We start from the raw sequence: 27605 nt of genomic DNA, 5'->3' as shown, positions 1-27605 counted from the left end.
GCCCTTCCCCTCAACTAAGGGTAGCAAACAGCAGAATAGAAAAGGAATGCAATTTTCCCCAAAAAACCTTCTAAAAATTAAATTATTTAAAAACATTAAGAACTTCTAGAACTATTTCAAAAGTTCTGCAGAAGAGGGAATTATAGCAGCTGCAGCTTTCCTCATTCCTACATTACAAATTGTATGTGCTAATCTCATTTTTTATAGATCCCTTAAAAGTACTAATTCCAGATATGAGGCAGGGCCCAGTCAAACTATCCTCTCGTAGGCTCCCTTCCTCTGTCAATGGGCCCTCACAAGTTTGTCTGCACAACACTGAGCAGTTGACTGACGACACCATTTTCATTTCCCCCAATTCTTCAGAATAATGCCTTGCCAGATTCAACATGGAAACTTACAAGTGTCTAGATCCTTTTAATCAGCACTGCTCAGGTTTGGACCAAGAAAAAATAGATAAAGGGGAGGTGGCAGAGCAGGCATTGGGGGTGGGCCCTGGCAGCTCCCCTGAAAACTCTAGGTGCTGATATTGGTCCTGGGCACCAGTGATATCTTCTTGTGTGCGCCTTGTCAGTTTACAATATGGACATATTCCATGAAGGCTAAAAATTAAAAAGACCCCAGCCAAGATAGCATACCTGCAGATGTGGTGCTGTACTGATTCAAAAGAATGGAAAAAACCAAAGCACTTGACCAGCACTTTCCAATGTGTGTGCCTGGATAAGCCACAAGTGGCAGTACCATGATAACAAATTATAGGGATTAGAATGCTTTGTAGAACTGTCTACATGTTGCTTTCTATTTAGGATCCAATTAATATTTTAGATTGCCTTTTCCTTTTCTGATCAGTTGTGGAGCCAGAGTGTGAAAAAAGCTCTGCAACAACGTATTACTGGTACAGAGAAGCACTCAATATTTCCAACTCTATCTCAGAGAGTGGAGGTCTAAACTGGAAAATGACGATCTGCTTGCTGGCTGCTTGGGTTATGGTGTGCCTAGCAATGATTAAAGGGATCCAGTCTTCAGGCAAAGTGAGTAATTCCTTTTTTGTTTTCTTTAAAACTGATTTAAGTCTTCTTCACATTTGCCACCTGAATTCTTCTCCACCACACCCCTTTGTCTATCCTCCCATAAAGTTTGCATGGAAAGGCTGGCAGCATGACTCACCATGCTTTTCTGTAATCTCTCCAGTGGAGAAATGTTGGCACATCAACATTAAGATCGTAGTCTATTAAATACAGAAACCATACTTGGATAAAAAGAGAGGGAGTGTTGCGGTATGAGAACCTTTGTTTTGTTTTCATTTGCCATAGATAATTCTTATAATTGCATCTTGGTGTGTAATTAAAAAAGAAAAAGGAAGAAAACACAACAAAGAAATGGGATTTGTAGTTGGCTTTCTCAGGATGGATTTCTGTTTCTGGATCTGGACTGCGTCCATGAAACAAAATGCCAGGCCAAGTGTCAAAGATTAAGTGTTCAGGATGTCAATGCCCAAAGGAGACACCTAAAAGGAAGACAGGGAGCCACATGCTAGACTGTGATTCTTCATGTGGTCTGCAAGTGGAGAAATGGACATTAAAAAGCATTTGATCATACCAATTGTGTATGGGAGGCTTGTGAGAAATGAGAGCCCAGAGCAGCAGAGGCATTGGATGAGGCAAGGATAGAGGCCTGGTTTTCAGAGGCATGGTTGCTCTGGAAGAAAAGCAGAAGCAGTGGAGATGTGAGTTCAGCATTGGAGCCAGAGCTAACCACATAGGGCATAAGGGGAAGCAGAGGGTCAAGATGAGTAGAATCCCCAGCAGCATTTGCACACAAAAATGTCCAGCCCTATTGCACCTTTCTCATTGCACATTCCATGCAACCATAATTTTCTGGGGATCAAGGTAAGAATGATAAAATTGATCTGAAGATAATTTCATACAGAGTGAGCCTCCACAGTCTCTGCACCTACTTTTCATTTGCCATTTGCCAGTTTCTAAATTGCTAATACACATGCCTGATGTTTGATCCATCTAACGACTGTTTTGGACCATGTGACAGTTTACTTAAAGCTTAGGATTGGCTTTTTTGTTTGTTTGTTTCTATTGCAATAGGAGATGCAGAGGGAGGGGTTGCTCTTTATGGAATGTGCAGATACTATACTTTCTTTGATGTACTTTTGCTGTGACATGTCCCAGATTGAAGATAGGAGTTTGCCAGGGAAGTCATACATACCCTGCCCTGATTCTTCTTTCTGCAAATGGTCCTGACTCACCAGTCAAATGAGTGATGTCTTCACAGAATGAGTTGGGCGAAAATACTCACATGGGAACTCTTGTCATGGCCACCTTCCCTTAGGGCTAGAGGACTGAGTCCTGCCAGAATGTGGTATAATAAAACTAGTGGCAAATAAAAGCAGATTTTTTTCCCACATGGTGCTTCAGATAAGCACAATTCACTGGGAAATTTTCTTTCACAAGCTTCATTTTTAGTGTAGCTTACACATTATGTGTCCCTTCCATTAGATCCAAGACTCGTGACTGTACAATGCAACCTTACTTTCATGGAACTAAATCCCCATGTGGGGATGTATACTACAGTGGTGCCTCGCAAGACGAAAAAAATCTGTTCCGCGATTCTCTTCGTCTAGCGGGTTTTTCGTCTTGCGAAGCAAGCCCATTGACAGCTTAGCGGATTAGCGCTATTAGCGGCTTTTAGCGATCAGCTGTTAAGTGGCTTATCAGCGGATCAGCTGTTAAGCGACTTAGCGGCTTAGGAAAAGGGGGGGGAAAGCGGAAAAAACCCGTAGGAACTCGCAAGATTTTTTTGTCTTGCGAAGCAACCCCATAGGGAAATTCGTTTTGCGAAGCGCCTCCAAAACGGAAAACCCTTTTGTCTAGCGGGTTTTCCGTCTTGCGGGGCACCACTGTATTGCACATCCCTACAAATTCAGCTTCTCAATTTCATCTTCCCAGATTATTAGTTTATATAAGAGATTGTGGTGGAACAGTTGCTAAACTCTTATAATATAACTTCTGGTACAGAAATGGTTTCTTATTATTACTGTTATTATTTTATTTTCTTAACTAAAATATAGCCAGTACAAAATTGTTGTTGTTGTTTTATGATGATGATAAGACTCAAAAGGCAGACTTTTTAAATATCTTTTTTACCAGGTGGTGATTATAATATCAAGTTTCTTCCCACGCCTTCCATCCTCAGAGTCACAAGAGCCTTAACTCTGAAATTCCCTGTTTGTAACACAAAGCAGAGTTAAAGGATTTCAGCTCAGAACAAAATACTTAGCCACAGTCTTGGATCCAAAGCTTCCTTCCCCTGACAGAAGGCATCCTACTGTTGGAACAAGATTCCCTCCATTAAACAAAGGGAAATTGGGGCCACATCTGCAGCATATATTTAAAGCACCATGATATCACAGCTCCCCCCACCTCAGCCCTGGGAAGTGCTGCTTGTTAAGAGTCGCTAGGAAACCCTCTATTCCCCTCTCAAAACTATAATTTCCAAAGTGGTTCATTAAACGCTTTCTACAGGGAACTCTGGGAATTGTAGCTCTGAGGGAAATAGGGGTCTCCTTACAATTATCAGCATCCTTAACAAGCTACTGTTCCCAGGATTCTTAGGGGGAACCCATTACCGTTAAAATGTTATAATAGTGTTTTAAATGTATGGTGTGGATGTGGCCTTAGATTTAACCCAGAGGCTCCTGTGTGCCACTCTTTGGATGCATATTGCTTTCCCATCTCAGCAACAATTTCCTTTCCCTTCCTTGTATTAACTGTCACTACAATTTACATGTTCACTGAAGCAAGCCATAGTAAAATGCAAACATTATTCCCTCATAACTACAATGTCCCACTTTGAACCATGATTCCAACTCCTCAGGGAGCGGTGGTTTATTTTAGCCCTGGTTGTTATCCATCTTGCATGAAACAACTCTAGAAAGGTAGGAATGGGAAGGGAAAGGGGTCAAGGGACACATTCCTGGTGTTCACTCCCAATGTGCAAATTGTGCTTTACATGTATGTTGATGTGCTGAATACAACGCAAGGATCCTCCTTTTCCTGTTGAGTATTTGAATAAAGTTGGAGCCTTGGTCAGAAAACAAGGAGGAGTTGTTGCAAATAATGCATTGGTCAAATACATGGCCAAATCACTAAAATGCACTCATATCCTTTCATGGTGAAGTCCCTTTCTTAACAGCACCACAAGTGGCATGGTATACTTCAAAGTGTTTCAAAATATTTCTTACTTCACATGATTTGTTTATTCTGATAAACAAGAGCAATGGCTCCACAAGCTATAATTCTGCAATTCTTCAGATCTCTGAAGCAAGCACACAGTACCCATGCCAGGCTTTGGGAATGTCAGATGACCTTAGGTTTCTGAATGCACTACGGATGTGGTTAGACTGTGGAAGACAAGGGCCATTAATGGGTTTTATTTTAACATTCCTTTCGTATTTTTCAGATAATGTACTTTAGCTCCCTTTTCCCTTATGTGGTACTTATATGCTTTCTAATCAGAGGGCTGCTCTTAAATGGATCACTGGATGGCATTCGTCACATGTTTACACCTAAGGTATGTACTTGGTTTCTGCCTATTATGTTTGATTGCTTTTGACATTTGTTTCATGCCTGAATAGTTTGCATGAACTCTTGTTTCAAGATCAGATTATATTGCAGTTAGGTGGAACAAGTCAACTGAGTTGGTGTGTATCTGCTGTACAACATAAGCTCCATTAACAAAAAAGTAAATAAAAATCTCATCCTTTTTACACCATTCAAACCAAGGCTGTGTACATACTACCATTTACGCTGCATCAAATACACTCCCATAACTGGTTTGGGAAGCAGTGTACACAGGTTGTTAGCCACATTCTATATCTATCCAGTTATATGTCCTTTTTTAAAAAAATGAGGTACTGCATTTTGATGCATTTCCCACTTAAGAGTTTAGATCTGAATTGAGAAAAGGAACAGCCTAGTTATGCTTTAAGCTGGTAATGTCTACACTGCCGAAGTCTCAGCCCACAGGGAATAGGGACTTTTCTACCCAGTTAGCACTGTCTGCACAGCGACTTTATTCACACCCATTCCAGTGGTGCGGGATCACACAACAGGAAAGCTGCTTCGTGTGTGTGTGTGTGTGTGTGTTTGTAGGAAACCTACTTCAGATTACAACCCCCACTTCTTCCATAAACATATCCAGTCAATCTGATTGGGATTACATAGTAGGGTAGCATGGGGTAACTAATTCAACAGTCTGGAATATGGTTCTACAGACAGTTGCTTATGCCAGGCATAGTCATTCACCTCTGGTGCTAAGTGCTTCCTGTGCTAGTGCTGGACAAAGATTCTAAGAGGGGCATATCAAAAGTGACCCACAGCATGACTCATAAAACACAAAGCCTCTGCCTCCGTGCAGTACCCTCTTGGAAAATTCCTATCCAACAATTCTTCCTTTTCTCAGCATTCATCTCATAATTTCACTCTCCACAATGGCTGCCCCACCTCATCTTGGCCAAAAAGGATGTGATGTTTTATTTATTATATTTCAATACCCAAGAAGTTCAAGGTAGTTTTCATGGATCTGCTCCCCATACCATTTTATCCTCATAACAATCTGTGAGGTAGGCTGAAAGGTAGTGACTTGGCCATGTTCACCTCGTGACCAATGACTGATTGAACTCCCCTGACCATAGCGTGAGTGGCTTCATATTTAGTTTAGAATATGGAGGCTTCCTGCATCGTTCATGAAACAGGTTTAGCATGTCAAAATCCACTCAAACAACAATCTCATTGACTTTGCCAAAGGGGAAGGGTCAAGTTATGCTCCCACATTACATACATTCTAGAAACATTTTCTCTTAATTTACAGCATTTATTGAAGAAATCAGGATTTTCAGTTGCACTGTTTAGAAGCCACATGTGCCTCACAACTCAGTTTCGTGCTTATTCACCTACGTGCACACACTCCTGCATACGCAAAGGCTTATGTGTTCTCTGTCCTGTAACAAAATGGGTTAATGTGAAAGCATCAGGTAGGATCATAGAATTGGAAGGGACCCCAAGGATTATCTGTTCCAACCCTCTGTAATGCAGGAATCTCAACTAAAGTATCCCTGGCAGATGGCCATCCAACCTCTGCTTAAAAACCTCCAAGGAAGGAGAGTCCACAACCTCTCTAGGGAGACCATTCCACTTCCACAGTCCAGAAGAGGACAGCACGATAAAATGATGGCAAGACTCTAGAGCAGGGAACCTGTAGCCCTCCAGATGTTGCTGGCCTACAGTCCTCCTCATTCCTGAGCATTGGTCATACTGGCTGGGGCTAATATGTGCCCAAAAAACTCTTGAGGGTCACAGGTTCCCCACTTGTAATCTGGGAATAAGGCCCATTGAACACAGTGGAGCTTACTTTGAGCAGACATGAATGAGGCTGCACTGGAAATCTTGTTCTGTTGGGAAGTTATAAAATCTACTTGTGTGTTCAAATGGTTGGTTTTACTCACTAACTTCTAGTTTCTGTTGTGGAAAACTCACAAGTCCTTAGTCAAGATCATTCATACAAAGTAGCCACAAGTGTCTGTTAAAAAGACACTCCCTTCCCTGTAGACAAATACATGGTAGAAGACTGGGAGCATTACTCATGTCTTAATGATGAAAAACTAAGCCAGAGAATGATTAAGAGATTTAGGAAAAGTCACACGGGAAGTCTCAAGCCGCAGCTGGATTGAACTGAGATCTTGCTAATCCCTCTGTAGATGGGAACCCCTGACAGTATGTAAGAATTTTTTTCTTTCACATTTTCTATGCACACCTTAAACAAGTAGTTTTGTGTGGACAGGTTTACAGAGAAGTAATGGTCTTTTGGCAGACAGAGCTGATCGCAAAATCCATTGGGTAAACTGCTTCCTTGACAAAATGCTGCTTTTCCTTCTAGTTACTTATGATTACATTTAGATCCCACCTTTCCACCAAGGAGTTCAAAGTAGCTCCTTCTCCCTCTCCATTGTCTTCAAGAAGGAGAGAAACAAAGAATGTTTCTGACCTTTTGCTGCTTGCCCCTGAAAGGGTCAAGCAAACAAAAAAAAATTGGTAAGAATTTGCAAAGCAACCTCTATCAACACCCCTTCCATTCCTCTGCCCCAGGGCCCAGAAACCTGGGGCCTAACTACATGTGACATTAAAGATGTGATTAGTGGTAATAACACCAAGAAGCATGGTGTATCAAGATTGCCTATAGTGATAATGGGCACCCCTCCCTAATTTTAATTGCATAGGAAGGCAGGAAGATTTCATGAGGACTCTAGATATGGAGGGAAGGTTTAAACCATTCCTCTAAACTTCTCATTTAGGGCAAAATTGCTAGGGAGAGCTTTTCCAATTACATGTATAATTCCCCAAGCCTTAGTTAGATTTCTTCAAAGCAGTGGGCATATAGAAGGATGACATCCCAGTTAACCTCCAGTGGAAATTCAAACAGAATGAAGTATGTATATTTAGCACCATCTAGTGAGCAAACTTTGCTATAACTGTACGGTGATGATTTGCCTCATCTGTGGCACTGTGTAGTGTTTCAGTGGAGAAAGTTTCCTGTCTAAATGTTTTTAATTATACTTTATAGTACAGAAAAATCTCGTTTTAACTGTGGAAAAGATTTAGGAGATTATTTAGAAAGTTTTGTAAAGCTGAAACATTTGCTTTTAATAGAAATCATAATGCCTAATAGAGATGTAAATAATGGAACAATGGTTTGTTTTGTTACTCTCTATTTACTATTAGAAGGCTTATCTAGAAGGAAAACCTATTATACTCAGTAAGACTTTCTTCCAAGTAGGAGTGCATAGTACTGCATTATAGTAATACTAATGACATCTAAAATATATCTAAAAATTCACCTTAATCCTTTATCTTGCTAAAAATTTGTTCAGTTGCTTTGACCTTCATAGAAGAAATCTCACATACTCACATCAACATTAGCTGTCCTAGTTTCATTATTTATTTATTGTATTTTCATGTGCAATTTCTAAACCATCCTTCATCAGTTATGATCACATGGCAATTTACAAACACCAGTACAGTACATTAAAACAATAACATTCCTATAATGCTTGGAAAACAGAATGATAGTTTGCCTGTTGTTTTGGCAGCGATGATAATTTGCACACTATTCAATTAACAACATAGAATTAATAATAATGCATTAGTGTCTAAATATTTTTTTGCTGCTTATAAACACAGCTGCACAAAACCCTTGTTGACTGACATTGATGAAAGCTGTTTTTAAAGTGTGTGTGATTAGCAAATCTATTGATTTTTGATTGATGTATTTTTTGACCAACCTGCAATGCAAAAGAATGAGACAATGTACAGAATGCAAATTCAGCTTGTGGATTGAACATTTGAGTGTAAAATTTAGGGTGCTGGGGGTTTTCTTCCTGGATTATTTGTTGCCTCTCCATTTAGGAGAAATGCTGTATTTTGTAGCTGACATGTATTGTGTCTAATTTCAAACAGCTTGAAATAATGCTGGAGCCCAAGGTCTGGAGAGAAGCTGCTACTCAGGTGTTCTTTGCCTTAGGGCTTGGATTTGGTGGAGTCATTGCCTTTTCAAGCTACAACAAGAGAGACAACAACTGCCATTTCGATGCTGTTCTGGTGTCCTTCATCAATTTTTTCACTTCTGTGCTGGCAACTTTGGTGGTGTTTGCTGTTCTGGGCTTCAAAGCAAATATCATAAATGAGAAATGCATTATCCAGTATGAATATTCATTTCCTTATCCATTTTTATAGTATATTTCACTTAGGAATTCCCACAGCAATTCTTTGGATTGATGGTGTGTATGCCTATATTCCCTTGTGTTTTGCAGAAATTCCGAGAAGATTGTCAATCTTCTGAATGTCGGCAATCTGAGCAAGGCTATTATACCTCATCATATTAATTTATCGAGCATCACAGCAGAAGATTATAATTTGGTTTATGATATAATCCGGAAGGTCAAAGAAGAAGAGTTTCCCCTTGGTCTAAAACCTTGCCAGATTGAAGATGAACTTGACAAGGTGAGAGTAACACTTCCATCTTTGATGCAAAGATTACAGAATGTTTTAATAATCCTTATTGACTGCAGGACAATTTTGATATTTATATATATTTTCCACTTCCTAATAGCTTTTCTGACTCCATTGTTCTGCTCCCTCTTTCCTCCTCCTTCTCTCTTCATTGATTTTGCCCACCTTATACACCTTATATATTTTGACTTGCTTTGCCCCTGTTTTGCCACCCAAGTTTAATCCTTTGGCTTTCTCCTTGACAGGCTGTTCAAGGAACTGGTCTAGCTTTCATTGCCTTTACAGAAGCCATGACCCACTTTCCTGCTTCTCCTTTCTGGTCAGTGATGTTCTTCCTTATGCTGGTTAATTTGGGGCTTGGAAGCATGTTTGGAACCATTGAAGGCATTACGACACCAATAGTTGATACTTTCAAAGTGAGAAAAGAAATTCTGACTGGTGAGTTGTTACGGATTTCTTTTCTTCAGTTCTACTTCATTCTAGGAAATGTTAACAATAAAAATGATCCGCTTGGAGACATGGTGGCATAAAATTCCATTTCTACCAACACGAAACAAGTTGCCAAAATTTTGCACCCATAATTCTTCACAAATAAAAATAAACGAGACCTAATTATATTAGGGGTTCCTATATTAAAAAGAGTGACAAGTGAGCCACATATTCTGAACTCACATATTTGACAGTGGTTTGTTCAGAAACATGGTAAAGGGTAAAGGAAACATGGATATATCATTCAAGGACATAATTTAGTACAGAAGCCTGAAATCTTTCTTTTTCAAAGCAGAGTGCTATTTTCTCCTGTTCTGATTACCATTCATCCATTCCTGAACTATTTAGTTGAAGGGTCATATTTCAATAGTAGGGCAGTTGTTTTGCATTGCATAAAGCCTTGGGTTCAAACCCCAGCACCTCCAGGGAGGGCTAGGCATGCCCCTGGTCTGGAACCCTGTAGAGTCACTGCCAACCTGTGTACACAATATTGGGCTGGATGGACCAATGGTCTGACTTGGCAGCTAGGAGATATAGTAGTACCCCTCTGCAAGAGTACCCCTCTTCACAATTCTGGATACCGAAACCACTATCTCTACATTTGTTTGCTTGTTTGTTGTACTTATTTATACAGGGTAGGTCCTTTAAAAGAGGCCCAGTGGATACGGAGTACACATGTTCCACAGGGCCTCTTTTAAAAGACTCACCCTGTAGTTACAGTATTTGTGTCTCTTCATACAACATGAAACCAAGCATAAGAGCAAGAATATAATAGGAACATAAAATGCTCATCCATATATATATATATATATATATATATATATATATATATATATATATATGTAACGGCAGATCCAAATCCAACCCAACCCATGGTCAAGTTGAGCATGATCATTTTTACAGTTAGAGGAGGTACTACATTCACTTAATCATGAAATCTCCCGTGTCAGGTGTTCACTTCTAGCATTTTGAGGGGTGTGAGGGTCAGAGTGGGGAAAGGCTCAAGTACATTCTCAGTCTCACCACATCTGGAGGTGAAGAGTAGGGAAGAAATGAGAGAACAATCCTCTTGTAGACCCTTTCTTTACAATAGCCACTTCCATGCAAGAAGAAAAGATACTGTATCCACTAACCCAAGAAAATAATAATAATCAGAGAAGCACTGTATCTAGAATATATCAAGAATATGAATGGATGTTTGATATCTCTCCCCTTAACTTACTTATGTGCTTTATTGCAGTTGTCTGCTGTCTTCTGGCCTTTTGCATTGGCTTAATATTTGTACAGCGGTCTGGTAATTACTTTGTAACTATGTTTGATGACTATTCAGCCACATTGCCTTTGCTTATTGTCGTCATTTTGGAGAATATTGCCATGTCTTATGTTTACGGGATAGACAAGTAAGTGCACATCTTGAGTTATTCATATAGCTAACATTGTTGGCAATTAGGAGCATCACAAAACCATACATTAGCAGCAGCCCACTGGAGCTAATTATGTTCTTTCTTCTCCACTGCCTCTCCCACTCCAGATTCATGGAAGACCTAAAGGATATGCTTGGCTTTTCACCAAATCCGTACTATTACTATACATGGAAATATATCTCCCCAATTGTTTTGTTATCTTTGCTGGTAGCTAGCATTGTCCAAATGATATTAAGTCCCCCTGGTTACAATGCATGGATTGAAGATAAGGTGAGTGATTATTTTTAAAAAGGAACATGCATCATCAATGACTGTAAGTTTTAGGCATATAGAGTGCGTATATGACCACATAGATTCTTTTTGCATTGTATTTTATAAATGCACACAAAGTGCTCAGTGCTGCTGGATCACTGCAGCAACCTTGTAAATAACCCTACAAAAATAAAATAAACTCTGCAGAGAGATTAATAGCCTGTATTTTTATAGTAGCTGTTGAGAAGGGGACATTTCTCCTCCTCTGTAGCCAGCATGGAAACATAGAATAGGACATCTTAACAGTCTAGAAAACAGACTTGTGTGAGAGAGAGATGGAGTGATCCATTCTTCCTCCACTAGCTTACTGTGTTTTAATGCTTGTTGTGAAGGAAGAGACTTATCTTCCTCCGCTACTGGCATAGAAACCAAGAGGACTTGCAAAAGAATGACAGAATGATCTAGAAGGGGGCATCCACCTGCTCTATCAGCTTCCTCACTTGCCTGCATGAATCCCTTGTTGCCAATGGCGGTCAGATGAATTCTTACATACAAGGCTATATGGCACCAAAAGGGACTTGATCTAATCATCCTACAATTGCATGAAGGTTGTCTTTTAACAGTGTTTCATTAATGCACATATATGTGCATTGGTGATGTGGAGGATGTAAAAGGCCTGTATTAATGGAAGGAACTGTGTGGCAGACTGTGGGCACATAGTTCACAACTACACACAGTTTGCAACATAAAAAAGAAGAAGAACAGAAGATTCTTAATGCATTGATTGTACTTCGGGGGGGGGACAGGGGAATTTTGGAATTACAAAAACCAGGGAGAAATTTGGATAAGGAGAATTTTGGAAACACCTCTATTTCTGCACTTACAATTTGGGGAGGAATTAATGAAACAACTTAAAAAAGAAAGGTTTCTGAGAGAGCAGTACAAGGCTAGGCTTAAGGAAGGCAGATGTGCGAATGATCTTTCTGAATTTTTTTCTTGGTCTATGCAGGCGACTGAGGAATTTCAAAACTACCCAACCTGGGGGCTGATAGTCTGTGTGTCCTTGATTGTTTTTGCAATGCTCCCTGTCCCGGTAGTCTACCTGATTCGCCGCTGCAACCTTATCGACGATAGCTCTGGCAGCTTGGCAGCGGTTTCCTACAAAAGGGGGCGTATTATAAAGGAGCCTGTGAATCTCGAGGGAGATGACACCAGCCTGATCCACGGCAAGAGTCCAAGCGAGGTGCCGTCTCCAAATTTTGGGAAAAACATATACCGGAAACAGACTGGTTCTCCAACTGTGGACACTGCCCCCAATGGCCGCTATGGTATCGGTTACATAATGGCAAACATGTCAGATATGCCAGAGTCTGACTTGTAGCTGCAATGCAGTGTTGATGCCTCTGTTCTTGGAACATTTGTTTCTCTTAAGAGAAGTGGTCAGCCTCACTTACCAGAGTGCAATCTCAGGTGCCCCATGACTCTGTGCTTAAAAACATCCTGACATGTGGTACAAACAAACAGCTTGACAATTCCCTTTGGCTTGATTTTTTCTGGTTTCCATTTGTACTGAAGGGAATGCACATAAAAATATCAGTCAGTGATGGCATAGCCTTGCCAGGATTGCCAATTTTTTAAAGAATTATTTTTGCATTTAATTTGAAAGTTTTCTATCTTTAAAGTACAGGTGTTACCTCAGTTTGTAACAATTTTTTAAGTGAATTCATATTTCTCTACTGCTGTAACTGGAATTTCCTTCTTTGTTCCTGCAAGTTAACTCCCCCAGTATTGGAAGAAAAAATTAGCTCCAAAGAGTTCGCCAATCTTGTATTGACTGCACTTATTTGTACATACGTTTTGTAGATATCCTGTACTTTTTTTAAGCACTCGCAATTCCTTAGGCTATTAGCTGAGTAAAAAAAAGCAAAACAAACAAATTTTAAACCCTGCAGATTATTTTCTTACATGTAATAGCTGTATAGAGCAATAGTATTAGAAAACCAAGTATAATGATGCTGGAAACACAAAATTCCTCACACTCTGGGGAACTGCATATGACGTGGCTGTATTTTACATACTATATTTGGTTTTTTCAGTGTGAAAATTATGTAAGACTGAGTCGCTCCAAGACTCTTAAAAGATTGTGCAGATTCTGCATTTTTCTAAGCTGTGTGCCTAAAATAAAAATAAAAACCCTTCCTAATATTTATTGTGGTTACAAGATTATATATATTATATTTATATATAATATACTTGTAATGTACATATGTATAGTAATGTTGTATGTAACAGCTTCAAACCCTGAAGCAAGATGGCTTTAAACCTGTTTTATTTTTTCTGTTTTGCTTGTTTTATGCAAAAAAGAAATCCCCTCCTAAGTCGGTGATAATTAAAAATTGTATACCATTACATTTAATCTAGGAATAAAGAGTGTGGAAAGGTGTTTTCTTTGTACTTTCTGGAAATTTGGGGCTGGATTTGGGGCAGGTGGTCCCTAGCTGGCCCAGGTTGGTGGAGCTAAGTATTCCTATTTAAACATCCATAATTAAAATGTACAACAAACAAGCCCATTAAACCAGCACATAAATTAAAACAGCAACGAAAACAATTAGAACAAGAGGTTAAAGTTTGGAGATCAGGGAACTGCTTGTCTATACATGCATTGTCTTCAAGAGCCAGCAGAATGCCAATACTGATAGGGCCTTTCATACTTACTACATCTACTAGGCAGTGTAGGGGATGTACCAATGTCGCTGCAGGACAGCCAGGCTGAACAAAGAAGCTGCATATTTGAAAACAGACTCAGACGAATGGAACCATCAATGTCTCTGTGTTCTTGATTGCTGGAAAAGAGGCCTGCTGAATTCTGGGCCTGTCTCCAAATAGCCAGGCTTTTGTGTAGCTGTGCAAATCCTGCTCTGATATTTAGAGGTAGAGTGAAGCTGCTTTCAGCAGAAAAGGGCCTGTGAAGGAAAGCAAACTGTGTCTGACTTCACATCAGAAGACTGCAAGATTGGATCCCGCCTGGCCTAAACTCCAGGCCACTGGCTTTTGCACAGAGGCTGTGCACAGTTTGTGGCCCTCTTTTCTGCTGGTCTCTCAGTGGAAAGTCTTTAGGCAGCGGGAAGCATGGAGTATCTGCTGGGCTTGATCAGTGGCTATTGTGCTCTGTGTAGCAATAGAGGGTTGCCACTGTGCACAGCAAGGCTCAAACAAGCTTTCATCATTACACCTCCCCCCTATTAAATGGTGGCCAGCTCTAACCCTAATCAGCCTGAGCTATGGAAGTCGTCTTCTTGTTGTTGTTTATTAAAATTGTATAAGGCCCTATACCTGTAGATCTCAGGGCAGTTCACAACATAAAATCACAATATAAAAAACAGAAAATACATAATAAAAACAAAAACAACCACCACCCAATAATTCCCCTTCCACAGCACATTTTAAAATGGCATCAGATGGCAAGCACCCAAAGGCCTGGTTAAAGAGGAATGTGCCAGCCAAACCTCCTTGGGGAGAGCATTCCACCAATGGGGAACCACTGCAGAAAAGGCAGTGGCTTGTTATGCCAAGCCCAAATCCCCCACCACCTTGGTTCCAGTGCAAAACATATTAGACAGATGCTCTTACTTCATTCCGGCAAGTAACAAGACAGACTCTGCAGCAGGCACAGGACTTAGGAGACAAAATACAGTTGAGGAGTAGCCAAGAAGCTTGGAACTGGATGGAAGTGACAAAGATTTCCCAATATCCCCCTCCATCCTCCTGCTAAGCTTGTGTGGTGTGCTCATGTGCAATGCTCTCTCACCTTGTGGGAATGTTAAGATTTTGAGAGTCTGTTCCCATCTGTGAAAGCAGTGCCTTGTTCTAGGTGAAAAGGCTGCAACCTTCTGTTCAGCTGCTGTCCAGTTGCTTCTGTCTCCTGTTTTGGCTTCCCCCTCTGCTGATCAAAGCCCATCCCAGCCTCCATTGAGACTCTGCATTGCAAGAAGGTCACAGGGGATAGCTAGCACTCCTGCTTCCTGTCCAAAGTACAGGCACCATCTCTGAGGAGCCCTGGGTGCCCCAACATGGTGCACACATGATATCACACAGTGTGCTGAGACCTGATGGAGCCCGTTGTGCCCTCTGAAAGACCTGGGCCTTTTGGAGGGCACAACAAGCCCCATTGGGCCCATCACGTGGTGTGACATCATGTGCACACCACGGTGCACTATGTGGCGTCATGCATACAATGTGTGTGACAGCACATGCGCACACCGGGCACCCACAACATGGGGTGGAATATGGCATGCCTGCTCCAAAGTGATTGAAGTTGGGGTGGAAAGGGAAGGCCCAACCCAGGTTTTCTCAATTCACCCTCCCTCTATTTCTTCTTCCCCTTCCTCCTGCATCAGAGCTTGCCTATCCAAGTATGATCCCAACATCACTTCAAAGCTCAGGAGACCCACGTTCTAATTCAATCAGGGCAACACTTTCCCATTCACTAGAGGTTCCATTGCAGCTGCAGCTATTCTGTTTCATTCTGTTTCAGGCCAATTAAAGTTCTAAAATCAGGTTGATGCACATGAACCAACTGGTTCAGTTCTGCTTCACTTAAGAAAACGTAAAGATAAAGCACATTATTATGATTATTTGTGCAATGGAGCAGGGTGAGTTAATAGATCTCAAACTGTTACTGCTGTCAGCAGTAAGAACTACTAAGCATGCTTGAAATGAAACAAATTTTAAGAACTACAATGCATTTGACATTCTTCTATATTCTCATAGTTTAACAATACAGAAACATTTACACAGGTGACAAAGCAACCAACTTGGTTAGTAAAACAATCACAGAACTGTCACCATGAACAACATTACATGCTTCAACTGATTTAACAGAACTGATGTAATAATCTGATACCAGCTCCCTTCAGCCATTCAGCATCTGTGGGTACCAAATGCATGGAAGGCCTGTTTAGCGTGGATTGAGTAGCCTTGCACCCTAGATGCCAATATACATGCCAGTCACTTGCCTGGCTAATACATGCAATTAGTGCTAAAATGAAAGGGACCTTGTGTGCACCAAATGCATGCATGCAAGTGGAAGAGTTTAGTCTAGCCAACACCTAGAAGTAAGGAACTTCACAGAGGAGAGCAGAGGAACCAGTAACCAGAGCTGGCCCACCAATGAGACAAAGTGAAGCACCCCCAGTGGTTTAGGGTTGGCTCCAATTTTGTTGGCATTCCATCACCTGAGTTCTGGAGATGATGGTAATTGGCATATATCCCACACGTCCTGAAAAAAGGCCCATACATTTGCCTAATGTAGTACTTCTGTACCAGTTCAGAAGGCAGCACTGTGAGCTTCACAATAGATTAAGCAATGAAGGCTGCACTATGCTGCATTTGTGACCTGAACTGGAGGCAGCAGAATACAAACATTCAGGATATCTGGGGAATCTGGGAAGGTTGCTCCACAATCTCATCAGTGACATTCACCATGCTGGTAGGATCCTGTTCTGATTTTATCATCATGCTATAATACCCTTAGGGTTGCCATATTTCAAAAAGTAAACCCCAAAGTTGTTGAGCCTTAGAATGGCTCAAAATAGGGACAGTGGTTCATGGGAGACCATCTGCTTCCAAGCCAAATCTCAGGCATTTCCAGGAAGGTGGGGAAAATGCTGAGCTTGATGGATGAATGGCTCAAAATAAGGCAACTTTTCCCATTCCTAAAATGCTGCTGTTGCCATGGGAAGTTTCTTAATGTTTAAACAACTTTGCATGCTATACTCCAGTCACTAAACAAGTTTAATAATATGCTCTGTCACAGAATCCTTTCACAGTTGTATCTATTATACATTTTAACCAGCTGCTCCTCTTCTATGTGTGAATCGTTTTTACAGTGCTAAATATTATTAAAACATTAACCTTGTAGCAGCAAAGTGCTTCCCCATCATTTAATAATTAAAAACTGGAGTTAGGTTTCCCCCAGCCATGGACCACCTCTTCTTGTTAAATATTTTACAAAAGTAATTGCTTTGCCTTCACTCCATTTTTAACATCCACTGAACTGCTTTAAAACCTCAATCTTTTTCACATGACCCCAATGTGCTTTTTGCCAAAGAGCATGTTAAAAATTTACCCAAATCTCTTGCTCTCCATTCAATCTAAATTTGAACCATTTTGGTATTTAAATTTTTTATATCTCCAGAAAAGGCTGCCTTTTCCAGCTCTCAGTTTTCTCCTAAATGTGCTCTCCAGATCTTATGTGCTCTGTAGTACATTTTACTGATGTCAAAATGTTTATGAGCAGTAACATCTAGCATGGGGTGGGCGCTTGTCAGGTCTAAGCCACTGCAGTCCATTTCTGTGCTTCTTATTGTGACTGTAATTTGCTCTGACCTGTCAGGCACATGGTTTTGTTGAATTCGTTCTTTGAGTGTAGATCTGTATGTAGCCAAAATGCCACCACCCACACATAAGAGGGAGGTATCTATAGGTTTGGGAAAGAACAATTTTGGAGAAAATGCCAAGGGGCAAACACCTCCCATAACTGCTCACTGAGAACACTCCACACTGCAGTGTGTCAATTTAGTTCAACCATAGAGCTTAGGACTTGCCGATCAGAAGGTCGGCGGTTTGAATCCCCGTGACGGGATGAGCTCCCGTTGCTCGGTCCCTGCTCCTGCCAACCTAGCAGTTCAAAAGCACGTCAAAGTGCAAATAGATAAATAGGTACCACTCCAGTGGGAAGGTAAACGCCATTTCTGTGCACTGCTCTGGTTCGCCAGAAGCGGCTTAGTCATGCTGGCCACATGACCCAGAAGTTGTATGCCGGCTCCCTTGACCAATAAAGCGAGATGAGTGCCACAACCCCAGAGTCAGTCATGACTAGACCTAATTGTCAGGGGTCCCTTTACCTTTACTTATCAGCCCCAGTTTGAGTTCACCAGTCATCTCTTTTTCTGAAGTCCAGCAGATTCCAAATTTGGTAGGATTCATGGGTAGGTGGGAGAAATGGCCAGACAGCTGATAGAGCTGAGAGGAAGAAAAAAAGAAAATGGGGAAAAAAATCAGAGGGGGTGGGTGGGAGGGAGGAATGGCACCCTGGTAGAAAAGTGGCATTGTTTGGGTCATGAAACTCATGCCACATTATGTTGGCAGGCACTCCCATGCATACCTTATTCTATTACATAGCACTTTCAAAACAAAACAGTGTTTTGCTGACAAGATCCTGAGTATATGATTTATGGAAAATAAGATCACATTTGTGGGGTGGGAGAAAAGAAGGCGGGAACACGTGTTATAAAATGTGTAATGCAAAGAATAAGTCTATGCAGTGGAATGAATGAGAATAGAAAAGCATCACTGGACAGCATGAAGTCAGGGGAAATAAAAACAAAATGAAATGGAAGAGATTATTCAGGTGAGTGCCAGGTTGAAAACTGCTGTTAATGAATTGGGATGCTTTTGCAAACGTTGATGGAATTAGTTTCCTGCCCTTAAAGCTGATGTTGCAAAGTAAAGCTTTAGTTAATTTATTAATCAAATCAATCTGTATTATATAGAAAAAAAAATTGCTTTACAATGCACTGGAAATGTTAGTTAATTTCACTGTATTGCACATCAACAGCATGATTCTGGGTGCGTAATATCTTATCGCTCAGTTGGTGGCAGTAGTAAGCCATGCATTTATTGTACAGAACAGTTTAAAGTTTGAATGCGTACAGATTATCTGTTTTCTACCTTCATTGGTACCCACAAAATCACCTGAGTAGTGTCTTTGGTCAGGACGGCTGCATGTAACTGAACTCCACCTGTCCCATGCCATCATATCCAGCTGTGCACCACCCTTTTCTACCTCCCAGCAATCCATAATATCGACTCAATTCTCTTTGCCATTCCAGGAACTCCCCCCCTACCTCCTCACCCAGCACCTCTCTGTTATAATACTGTTTTATCAAATAGATATGTCATGGCCAAAGATTTTCACTCAAGGCTGTGAAACTCAGCTATTACGAGTGAGCAATGCCTGCCCAATAGCTTGGCAGAGAGGTAGTCTGCAGATTGTACATCCTTTGTTCTTCCCTCACCCTTTAACACTACTTATTTTCTACGTGCAGTTAGTGCTTCCGGGACTGAAAACTAATCAGAAATTATTGCCTTTGGGGGTATGCATATGTTGCAAATATTCTTTATTTCATGGTAGAAAAAACATGAATTTGTGTGTAATACTCGAAGAATCCTGTGGCAGAGCCACACCTTACTATCATCTCTATCTATCATCTATCTATCTATCTATCTATCTATCTATCTATCTATCTATCTATCTATCATCTATCTATCTATCTATCTATCTATCTATCTATCATCTATTTATCATCTATCTATCTATCATCTATCATCTATCTATCTATCATCTATCTATCTATCATCTATCATCTATCTATCTATCTATCTATCTATCTATCTATCTATCTATCTATCTATCATCTATCTATCTATCTATCTATCTATCTATCTATCTATCTATCTATCTATCTCTATCATCTATCTATCTATCTATCTATCTATCTATCTATCTATCTATCATCTATCATCTATCTCTATCTATCATCTATCTATCTATCTATCTGTCTATCTATCTATCTATCTATCATCTATCTATCTATCTATCTATCTATCATCTATCTATCTATCATCTATCTATCTATCTATCATCTATTTATCATCTATCTATCTATCATCTATCATCTATCTATCATCTATCTATCTATCATCTATCTATCTATCTATCTATCTATCTATCTATCTATCTATCTATCTATCTATCTATCTATCTATCTCTATCATCTATCTATCTATCTATCTATCTATCTATCTATCTATCTATCATCTATCATCTATCTCTATCTATCATCTATCTATCTATCTATCTATCTATCTATCTATCTATCTATCTATCATCTATCTATCATCTATCTATCTATCATCTATCTATCTATCATCTATCTATCTATCTATCTATCTATCTATCTATCTATCTATCTACCTATCATCTATCTATCATCTATCTATCTATCTATCTATCTATCTATCTATCTATCTATCTATCTATCTATCTATCTATCATCTATCTATCATCTATCTATCTATATCTATCTATCTATCTATCTATCTATCTATCTATCTATCTATCTATCTATCATCTATCTATCTATCTATCTATCTATCTATCTATCTATCTATCATCATCTATCTATCTATCTATCTATCTATCTATCTATCTATCTATCTATCATCTATCATCTATCTATCTATCTATCTATCTATCATCTATCTATCATCTATCTATCTATCATCTATCTATATCTGCTGTTTTTATTTGTTTTCATGGTACAGAAGATAAAGTCTGAGAAAACAATTATTACAACAGGAAACAACAAGTAACCTTTCCTGATAAAATTACAGACTTAAGCACATCATGGGAACTGTAGTTTGTTAAGGTGCTGGAAGCTGAAGATCTGAAAAGCCCTAGAAAAATATGAATAGAGAATGGAGTGAAGGAATCATTCCGCTTAGCACACTAACCCTAATTCATAAATACAAAGGATGGGATACACTTACACACACAGAACAAGGACCCAGTCTAGGGAGGCTCTAACAAGCAAACATAGCAGGAAAGATGAATGCTGCTGACATGATGTATGTCCTTGGATTTCTGCTGTTTAAGTCTTCTCTGATTTGCAATCTTTTTTGTGAACTGTAATCCACTTCCCCGTTAATCTTGGGGGGGGGGATACATAGAAGTCACCCCCTAGGAGCTGGCGTCCCTTTGGCTACAGCAGTAATCACACTTGTTAGTGACTTGTTGCACAAAGGGTATGTAAGTGATCTACAGCATAGCAAAAGCATAACCATAAATTGTAGTTTCTTATACTATAAACACATTTGCACAATATCACATACTGTTCATTAAAATAAAATACATAAAGCTCCCGCCCAAATTGCTACCCATCCAGGGCTGGTTAGAACAATTTAAAGCAGAACATTAAAAATAAAGCAAAGCAACTTAAAAATCACAGAAATAGCTGGGTTATAGAAATATACACCTGAAGTGTCAAAGGCCATAGTAAAGATGTTCATCTAGTCTATGGTATGTGGCTACTCTCTTGATGAAAGATGACTCTTCTAGTGGATGCTTGCCTGCCTCCAGACAATGGTAGAAGTAAGGCAGCAAAAGGAATTGAGCTGTTATCATTGTGTACATGTAGTTCTGTGCATTAATTGATAACAATTGCACCAAAGGAGGATTAATACATGATAATTTTGTCACATGCCACTTTCCTCCCTATAAATGATGCATTCTCCCCATCCCAATGTGAGGTATATATAACATATGCTAAGGCATGATAGCCACAATTATACTGTAAGAAATATAGCTTAATGAATATGCTCTTAATAAGTATCTAAATACCTGCTAGCTACCCCTCTGAAGCTTTAATTCAATATTAACATCCTCTCCCCTGCCTCCCGCCCCCAGTTCTTTGTCTTCCAGTCCAATAGGAGGGATTCTATCATTGCCACTTCAGAGAATATGGAGAGTAAGATTCAATGAGACACTATATCAAAGGGCTTACTGAAATGGTTAGCATGTGTCACACTTGGCTAGGGCTCCAGCCTTATGTGTTATTTGCACTTCATTTCTTCTGTCTAGTAGAAATTGATCGTTTAAAGGATCTGGGCATTTAATGTGTCACATTTGCAAAGATGATAGCAGCCACAGTCAGAAGGACAAGCTCCAGGGGAAAGAGAGCTGAAACATTTGGGTGCTTAGTAGCATTTCATTGCTATCGGCTAAAGCTTGAAATATGTCTCAGCAACCAACGAAGCTGGGGTAAATGCCTCGACACCTTCCATACATCATAAACAACAACAGACAGAGGAGAAGTGGTGCATCCTTTGATAGAACACACTCCTCCGGTCACAAGGCGAGTTCAAGCATACAAACACTGCTCATTTTTCTCCATGCAATCCTGTAATTAAGGATGGGCCGATCTGTCTGCTTCTGGCCTGTGTCACACTCACATGCTTTTAACCCTAATCCCATTCTGTCTCTGCATCTAAATTCAAATGTAGGATTTTTCAAGAAAACACCTCATCAGAAAAATGTTGGAGATAAGCAGTGTCCCGTGCACAGCGGAATGATGAAAAGTACGTGCCAACATACTCTATATTGCTTTATTTACATTTCAAAGCTGGTAAGTTACAGAAAAACATCTTCCCTCTGCCGGAGCAGAGAAAGGCAAACTCTCTCCTCTAAAGCACGGAGAGAGAATCACAAAGTGAAACTGCAAAGAACAGTGAAAAACAGGAAACCAGTGTACGTCACATCCAGTCTCCTTTTCCCGTGGGAAACCCAACAGTGCATTTACTGTGGAATGTAAACAACCTGTCTCGTGACAAGCACTTCGCTGCACAGAGAAGAAAGCAGAAACCAACATCCTCCCCCTTTCTGTGAACATCTCTGGGCAGCGTGTTCGTACAATATCAGTACAAACCCAACTTCTGCACATAGGTACAGTGTTGATCCCTTGATACAATCTTGGACAATACATCAGCAGGAATTTCATTACCTGGCATATAGGACACCGTTACGAGTCCCTTCTGAATACGTTCCCTAGCATGTTGCAACTTCAATTGCAAGTGCTTCGTGCTTTGCTTACAACCTTCAGAATTCAGCAAAGCCAAACATGCTTTGTTGTCCTGGTAAACCTGGATTGGACATTTGACAGGAATTTTCATGTCTTTGCACAATTGTAACAACCATTCACAATCTTTAAGTGAATAAGACAGTGCATTCAGTTCAGCTTCACAAGTACTTAAGCTAACTGTTGTTTGCTTCTTGCATGACCAATCAAATAGACCCTGATTGTACTTATAGCAAACTCCAGACGTACTTTTCCTGTCTGTAGTGTCACTTCCAAAACTTGCATCTGCAAATATCTCAAGACCACCAGACTTCTGATTGTTAAATCTCAGTCTGTAATGCATAGTGCCTTTCAAATACCGCGCTATGCGTTTCAGAGCTTTCCAATCCTTAACAGTAGGATTGTTGACTTGTCTGCTTAGCAAATTACAGCTAACAGCAATGTCTGGTCTTGAACATCTGGCAATGAAGTTTAGCTTGCCTAGCATACTTCTGTACAGTGTAGTGTCAGAAAATGCTTCTTCAGTGTCATCTACCTGATAACCTGTTGTCATCGGTGTGTCTACAGGGTTAGCATCCATCAGGTTTAGTTTGCTTAACACATCAGCAATTTTCCGTGACTGGTGTACTAGAATGTTACCATCTTGATCTCTCTCTATTTCCAGAGATAGGTAGTTGTTTACCTCACCAAGATCTTTCATGTCAAAGTGCTCTTTCAGTTGAGCTAGGGCGTTATTGTACATTGTGACATCTTTCCAAAAGAATAAAAGATCATCAACATAAAACAAACAATACAGTTTCTTTTGCCCCTCCTCTTTGACAAATACACATGGATCAGCTTTCCCTTGCTTAAAACCTAGAGAAAACAATACTTCAGTGAGTTTTGTGTGCCAACACCGTGCACTTTGTTTGAGACCATAAATTGACTTTTTCAGAGCACAAACAAATCCCTGTTTTACCTGTACGCCATCAGGTGGAAGCATATAAAGTGATTCATCTAGAGATCCGTACAGAAAAGCTGTATTCACATCATGGTGACTAATGTGTAGATTTTCTTCTGCAGCTAGCTTGAGCATAAGCCTAATGCTCTCATACCTCACTGTGGGTGAGTAGGTCTCGTGATAGTCTTCACCTGGTACCTGTGCAAAACCTCTGGCTACCAATCTGGCTTTGTGTCTGACTATCTTGCCATTTTGATCAGTCTTCGCTTTGAAGACCCATTTGCTTCCAAGCAGTTTCATTCCTGGAACTACTGGAACAAGGTCCCATGTTTTGTTCCTTTCCAAGGAATCAAGCTCAGCCTTCATGGCATTTAACCATGGCTCAGCTTCCTTTGAATCCAAATCCTGGATTTCTTGGAAACTTGAAGGTTCAAATACCTTCTTGGAGCTTTTAACAGCTGTTACTGCAATCTTAGCAAACTCATCAGCAAATCTCTTTGGAGGTCTGCCTTTTGTGGCTCTCTGTGACCTGCGAATTAGCCTTAAGTCTTCAACACTCTCCTCTTCCTTTTTAGGAGAAAAGTGACCTATTGTGAACAATGGTTCCTCCAATTCTTGATCAGAGCTTTCAGAGGGTCGCATAGAGGCTTTCGCACTCTTGAAATCCTCTGAATCACCCGATTCAGTTTCAGACTCAGAATCAGAACCTTCATCAGTGGGTGTGGGTTGTTGCGGGTGCTTTTGACTATCCTCAGTCTCATCACTGTCATCAGGATAACATTGGAAAATTCCCACATTCTCCCCCCACTTGGCATTGTACTCAACACTTCTTGTGAGCTTAATTTCCTTAGAGTCAGTCATCATTATTCTGTAAGACCCTTTCTGATAACCTAGAAAGATACCATGCAATCCACGCTTGTCTAACTTGGAATTTTGTGGTGAGTGAACCCACATGTCAGAACCAAAAATTTTCATGTGTTTGATGTATGGCTTCTTGCCAAACATCTTCTCATAGGGGGTACAACCAATCGCTGAAGATAACCTGCGATTGTAACTGTAAACAAAACACGAGAGAGATTCGGCCCAATAACTCTCTGGAAGATTTGCATCATGCAGCAAGGTTTTTAACCCTTGAAGCAATGTCTGATTTGCCCGTTCCGCAAGTCCATTCTGCCATGGCGAGCGAGGACTAGACAAATCGTGTTGAATTCCTTTCTCAGTCAGAAAAGCTTCAAACTGCTGAGAAGTGAATTCTCCCCCCCGGTCAGTGAAAAGAATCTTTATTTTCTTACCATGCACATTTCCCAACCAAGCACAGAATTCCTTGAACCTAGGAAAAGCCTCTGATTTCTGCTTGAGATTGTACACATAAATATACCTGGAAAATGCATCAATGAGAACCATGAAGTACCTATTTCCACCCAAAGAGGGCACTAGTGGTCCAACCAAATCAGCATGAACAACCTGGTATGGTTCTGTAGCTTGCCTACTAGACACCTTACCTTTCGCAGCCATTTTCACCTTGTTTGCTGCGCATGCCTTGCACTTCATGTGGTACCTGCAGGGTTTAATAGTCATACCTTCAACCAAGGCAGGCATTTTAGATACTGCCTCAAAATGCAAATGACCAAATTTTCGATGAAAATCGTGAATACATTCTGCATGCAAACTTTTGTTAGAACCTGCAATGCAACAAGTGTCATCCTGCACAACATCATCATAATACAAAACAAACAAGCGATCAACATATTCAGCATACAACACATAATCGTTTTTCGTTGTGATGATGCACTTTTTGTTCTTAAAGGAAACGTCAATGTTCCGCTCATTCAGCTGTCCAACGCTGAGCAGATTATGTTTGGCATCCGGCACATAAAGCACATTCTGTATCGATAAGTCCAAACTGTGAAGAACAACAGTTCCGTAGCCTCGACTGGGGATCGTGTGGCCATCCGCCTGGTGAATCGCACCTTCCTGCGGTGTAAAAGACACGAACAGTCGCTTATCGTTGCACATGTGGTGGGTTGCCACTGAATTAACAACGAAGAAAGATCTAGACATCTTCTGGACCTCTGCAACTTTTGGAGTGAAGCGTGAGACCATTGCCTTGTGCTGCGTTGTCCTGGACACCGGACCTTTGCCTTTGCTTCGGCCTTTTCCACGCGATGAGCTTCCGCTGCGCTGCTCTGTTTTGGCCTTGGGATTTCTGCATTCCCTCTTCATATGGCCTAGACGTCCACACGAGTAGCATTTCACTGCCTTCAAAGCTTTGGCGCCATCTGGTGGTTCCACTGCACTATGGAATGACGTCTGTGAAGACTCCCCCTTTCCCATGCAGCCAGCACCCCGGCGATCTGCTTCATTCTGAATCATGGCAGTATCACAGGCTACTGTGAGTTGAGCATTTGGCTGATCAGTGGTATCAAATTCCCCACCTGCCTCATCCAGCCTTCTGCAGCTAGCCATCATGACTCTGGCATTAGCCTCCTGCATCATCTCTGCTGCTGTAAATCAAGCTGCTTTAATCCAAAGGCAAATTCAAAACAGCCTCTGCTTGTGAGCCTGAGCCACTTGCTTATCTGCAGCTGCTTGAAACCTCATTCCAAAGGCAAGTTCATAAGCGAAAGTTCTCAAGTGCTTTGTCTATGCTGTCTTAATTCCGCTGCGTCACTACTCTCTGCAGCTGCTTTACTCCAATAGCATTTCTAAAAGTTACTTTCGATTTCCCCCAGCATAGGAAAGTATTGCTTTTAGCCATTTGCCTGTGCCTCGGCAAAACCGGCTATAAAAGTTCAAAGTCCAGCCATAAAGCCATTAATTAGAAGCTGGCAGGCTGCCCGGAGCAGTAGCACATACCTCATATCAATCATTTTGACGCGCAGAGCAGATACCGTGCGATCCGTCCCTCTGCCGCTGTTCCGATCCTCTGCCGGCTCCACGTTTCTTTGCTCCTTTGTTCCTTTGCCAGGAGCCCGACTTCTGGAGTCCATTCTCAAAACACTGCGTTTTTCTGGGCCCATAACCAAATGTTGGAGATAAGCAGTGTCCCGTGCACAGCGGAATGATGAAAAGTACGTGCCAACATACTCTATATTGCTTTATTTACATTTCAAAGCTGGTAAGTTACAGAAAAACATCTTCCCTCTGCCGGAGCAGAGAAAGGCATCCTCTCTCCTCTAAAGCACGGAGAGAGAATCACAAAGTGAAACTGCAAAGAACAGTGAAAAACAGGAAACCAGTGTACGTCACATCCAGTCTCCTTTTCCCGTGGGAAACCCAACAGTGCATTTACTGTGGAATGTAAACAACCTGTCTCGTGACAAGCACTTCGCTGCACAGAGAAGAAAGCAGAAACCAACAAAAAATGCATATTTGAAATGTATTAAAATGTGTGTTTTCTCTCAAAATAACTACTGGAGGGGTAAGATGCACGATATGGGCTGAACATCCCTATTTTCACCACAGGAACGTTGGAGGGTATGGTTAGTGAGCTGTGAGAGTCCGTGGTGGAGATAAGTCCATACTCAGAGGCAGAAGCTGAAGCAGGAGAATGGGGTGAGAGAGGCCAAGAGACAGAGATGAGTCAGAGTGGTGAAGAGTCACGGGTGTTGCCCCATCCTTTTGTGACAAGTTCATCTCTCTCTTCATCTCCCAGAACCAGAAGAGGCATGAAAAGGGTGAGGGAGAGGTTGGTTTCATGCAGGCATAGTTTCCTATTGCTTGGGGAAAG

At 40.8% G+C, this 27605-nt stretch overlaps 1 protein-coding gene across 3 annotated transcripts in view; it reads left to right on the top strand.

Moving 5' to 3' along the window:
• The window catches only part of SLC6A15 (solute carrier family 6 member 15), a 41537-nt gene extending 27855 nt beyond the window's left edge, over nucleotides 1-13682 (top strand). For all 3 annotated transcript variants that reach the window (XM_081926585.1, XM_081926586.1, XM_081926587.1), the window contains exons 5-12: nucleotides 847-1028; nucleotides 4471-4581; nucleotides 8523-8764; nucleotides 8876-9065; nucleotides 9320-9512; nucleotides 10804-10963; nucleotides 11095-11257; nucleotides 12249-13682. In XM_081926585.1, the coding sequence (XP_081782711.1) occupies nucleotides 847-1028; nucleotides 4471-4581; nucleotides 8523-8764; nucleotides 8876-9065; nucleotides 9320-9512; nucleotides 10804-10963; nucleotides 11095-11257; nucleotides 12249-12620 (1613 nt within the window). In that variant the 3' untranslated portion in view covers nucleotides 12621-13682. The remainder of the gene's footprint in view (nucleotides 1-846; nucleotides 1029-4470; nucleotides 4582-8522; nucleotides 8765-8875; nucleotides 9066-9319; nucleotides 9513-10803; nucleotides 10964-11094; nucleotides 11258-12248) is intronic.
• The last annotated feature ends 13923 nt before the right edge of the window (nucleotides 13683-27605 follow it).

The sequence above is a fragment of the Podarcis melisellensis genome, assembly GCF_964234715.1.
Source record: "Podarcis melisellensis genome assembly, chromosome: 10".
Lineage (NCBI taxonomy): Eukaryota > Metazoa > Chordata > Lepidosauria > Squamata > Lacertidae > Podarcis > Podarcis melisellensis.
This window is presented reverse-complemented; position numbering and strand designations above follow the sequence as displayed.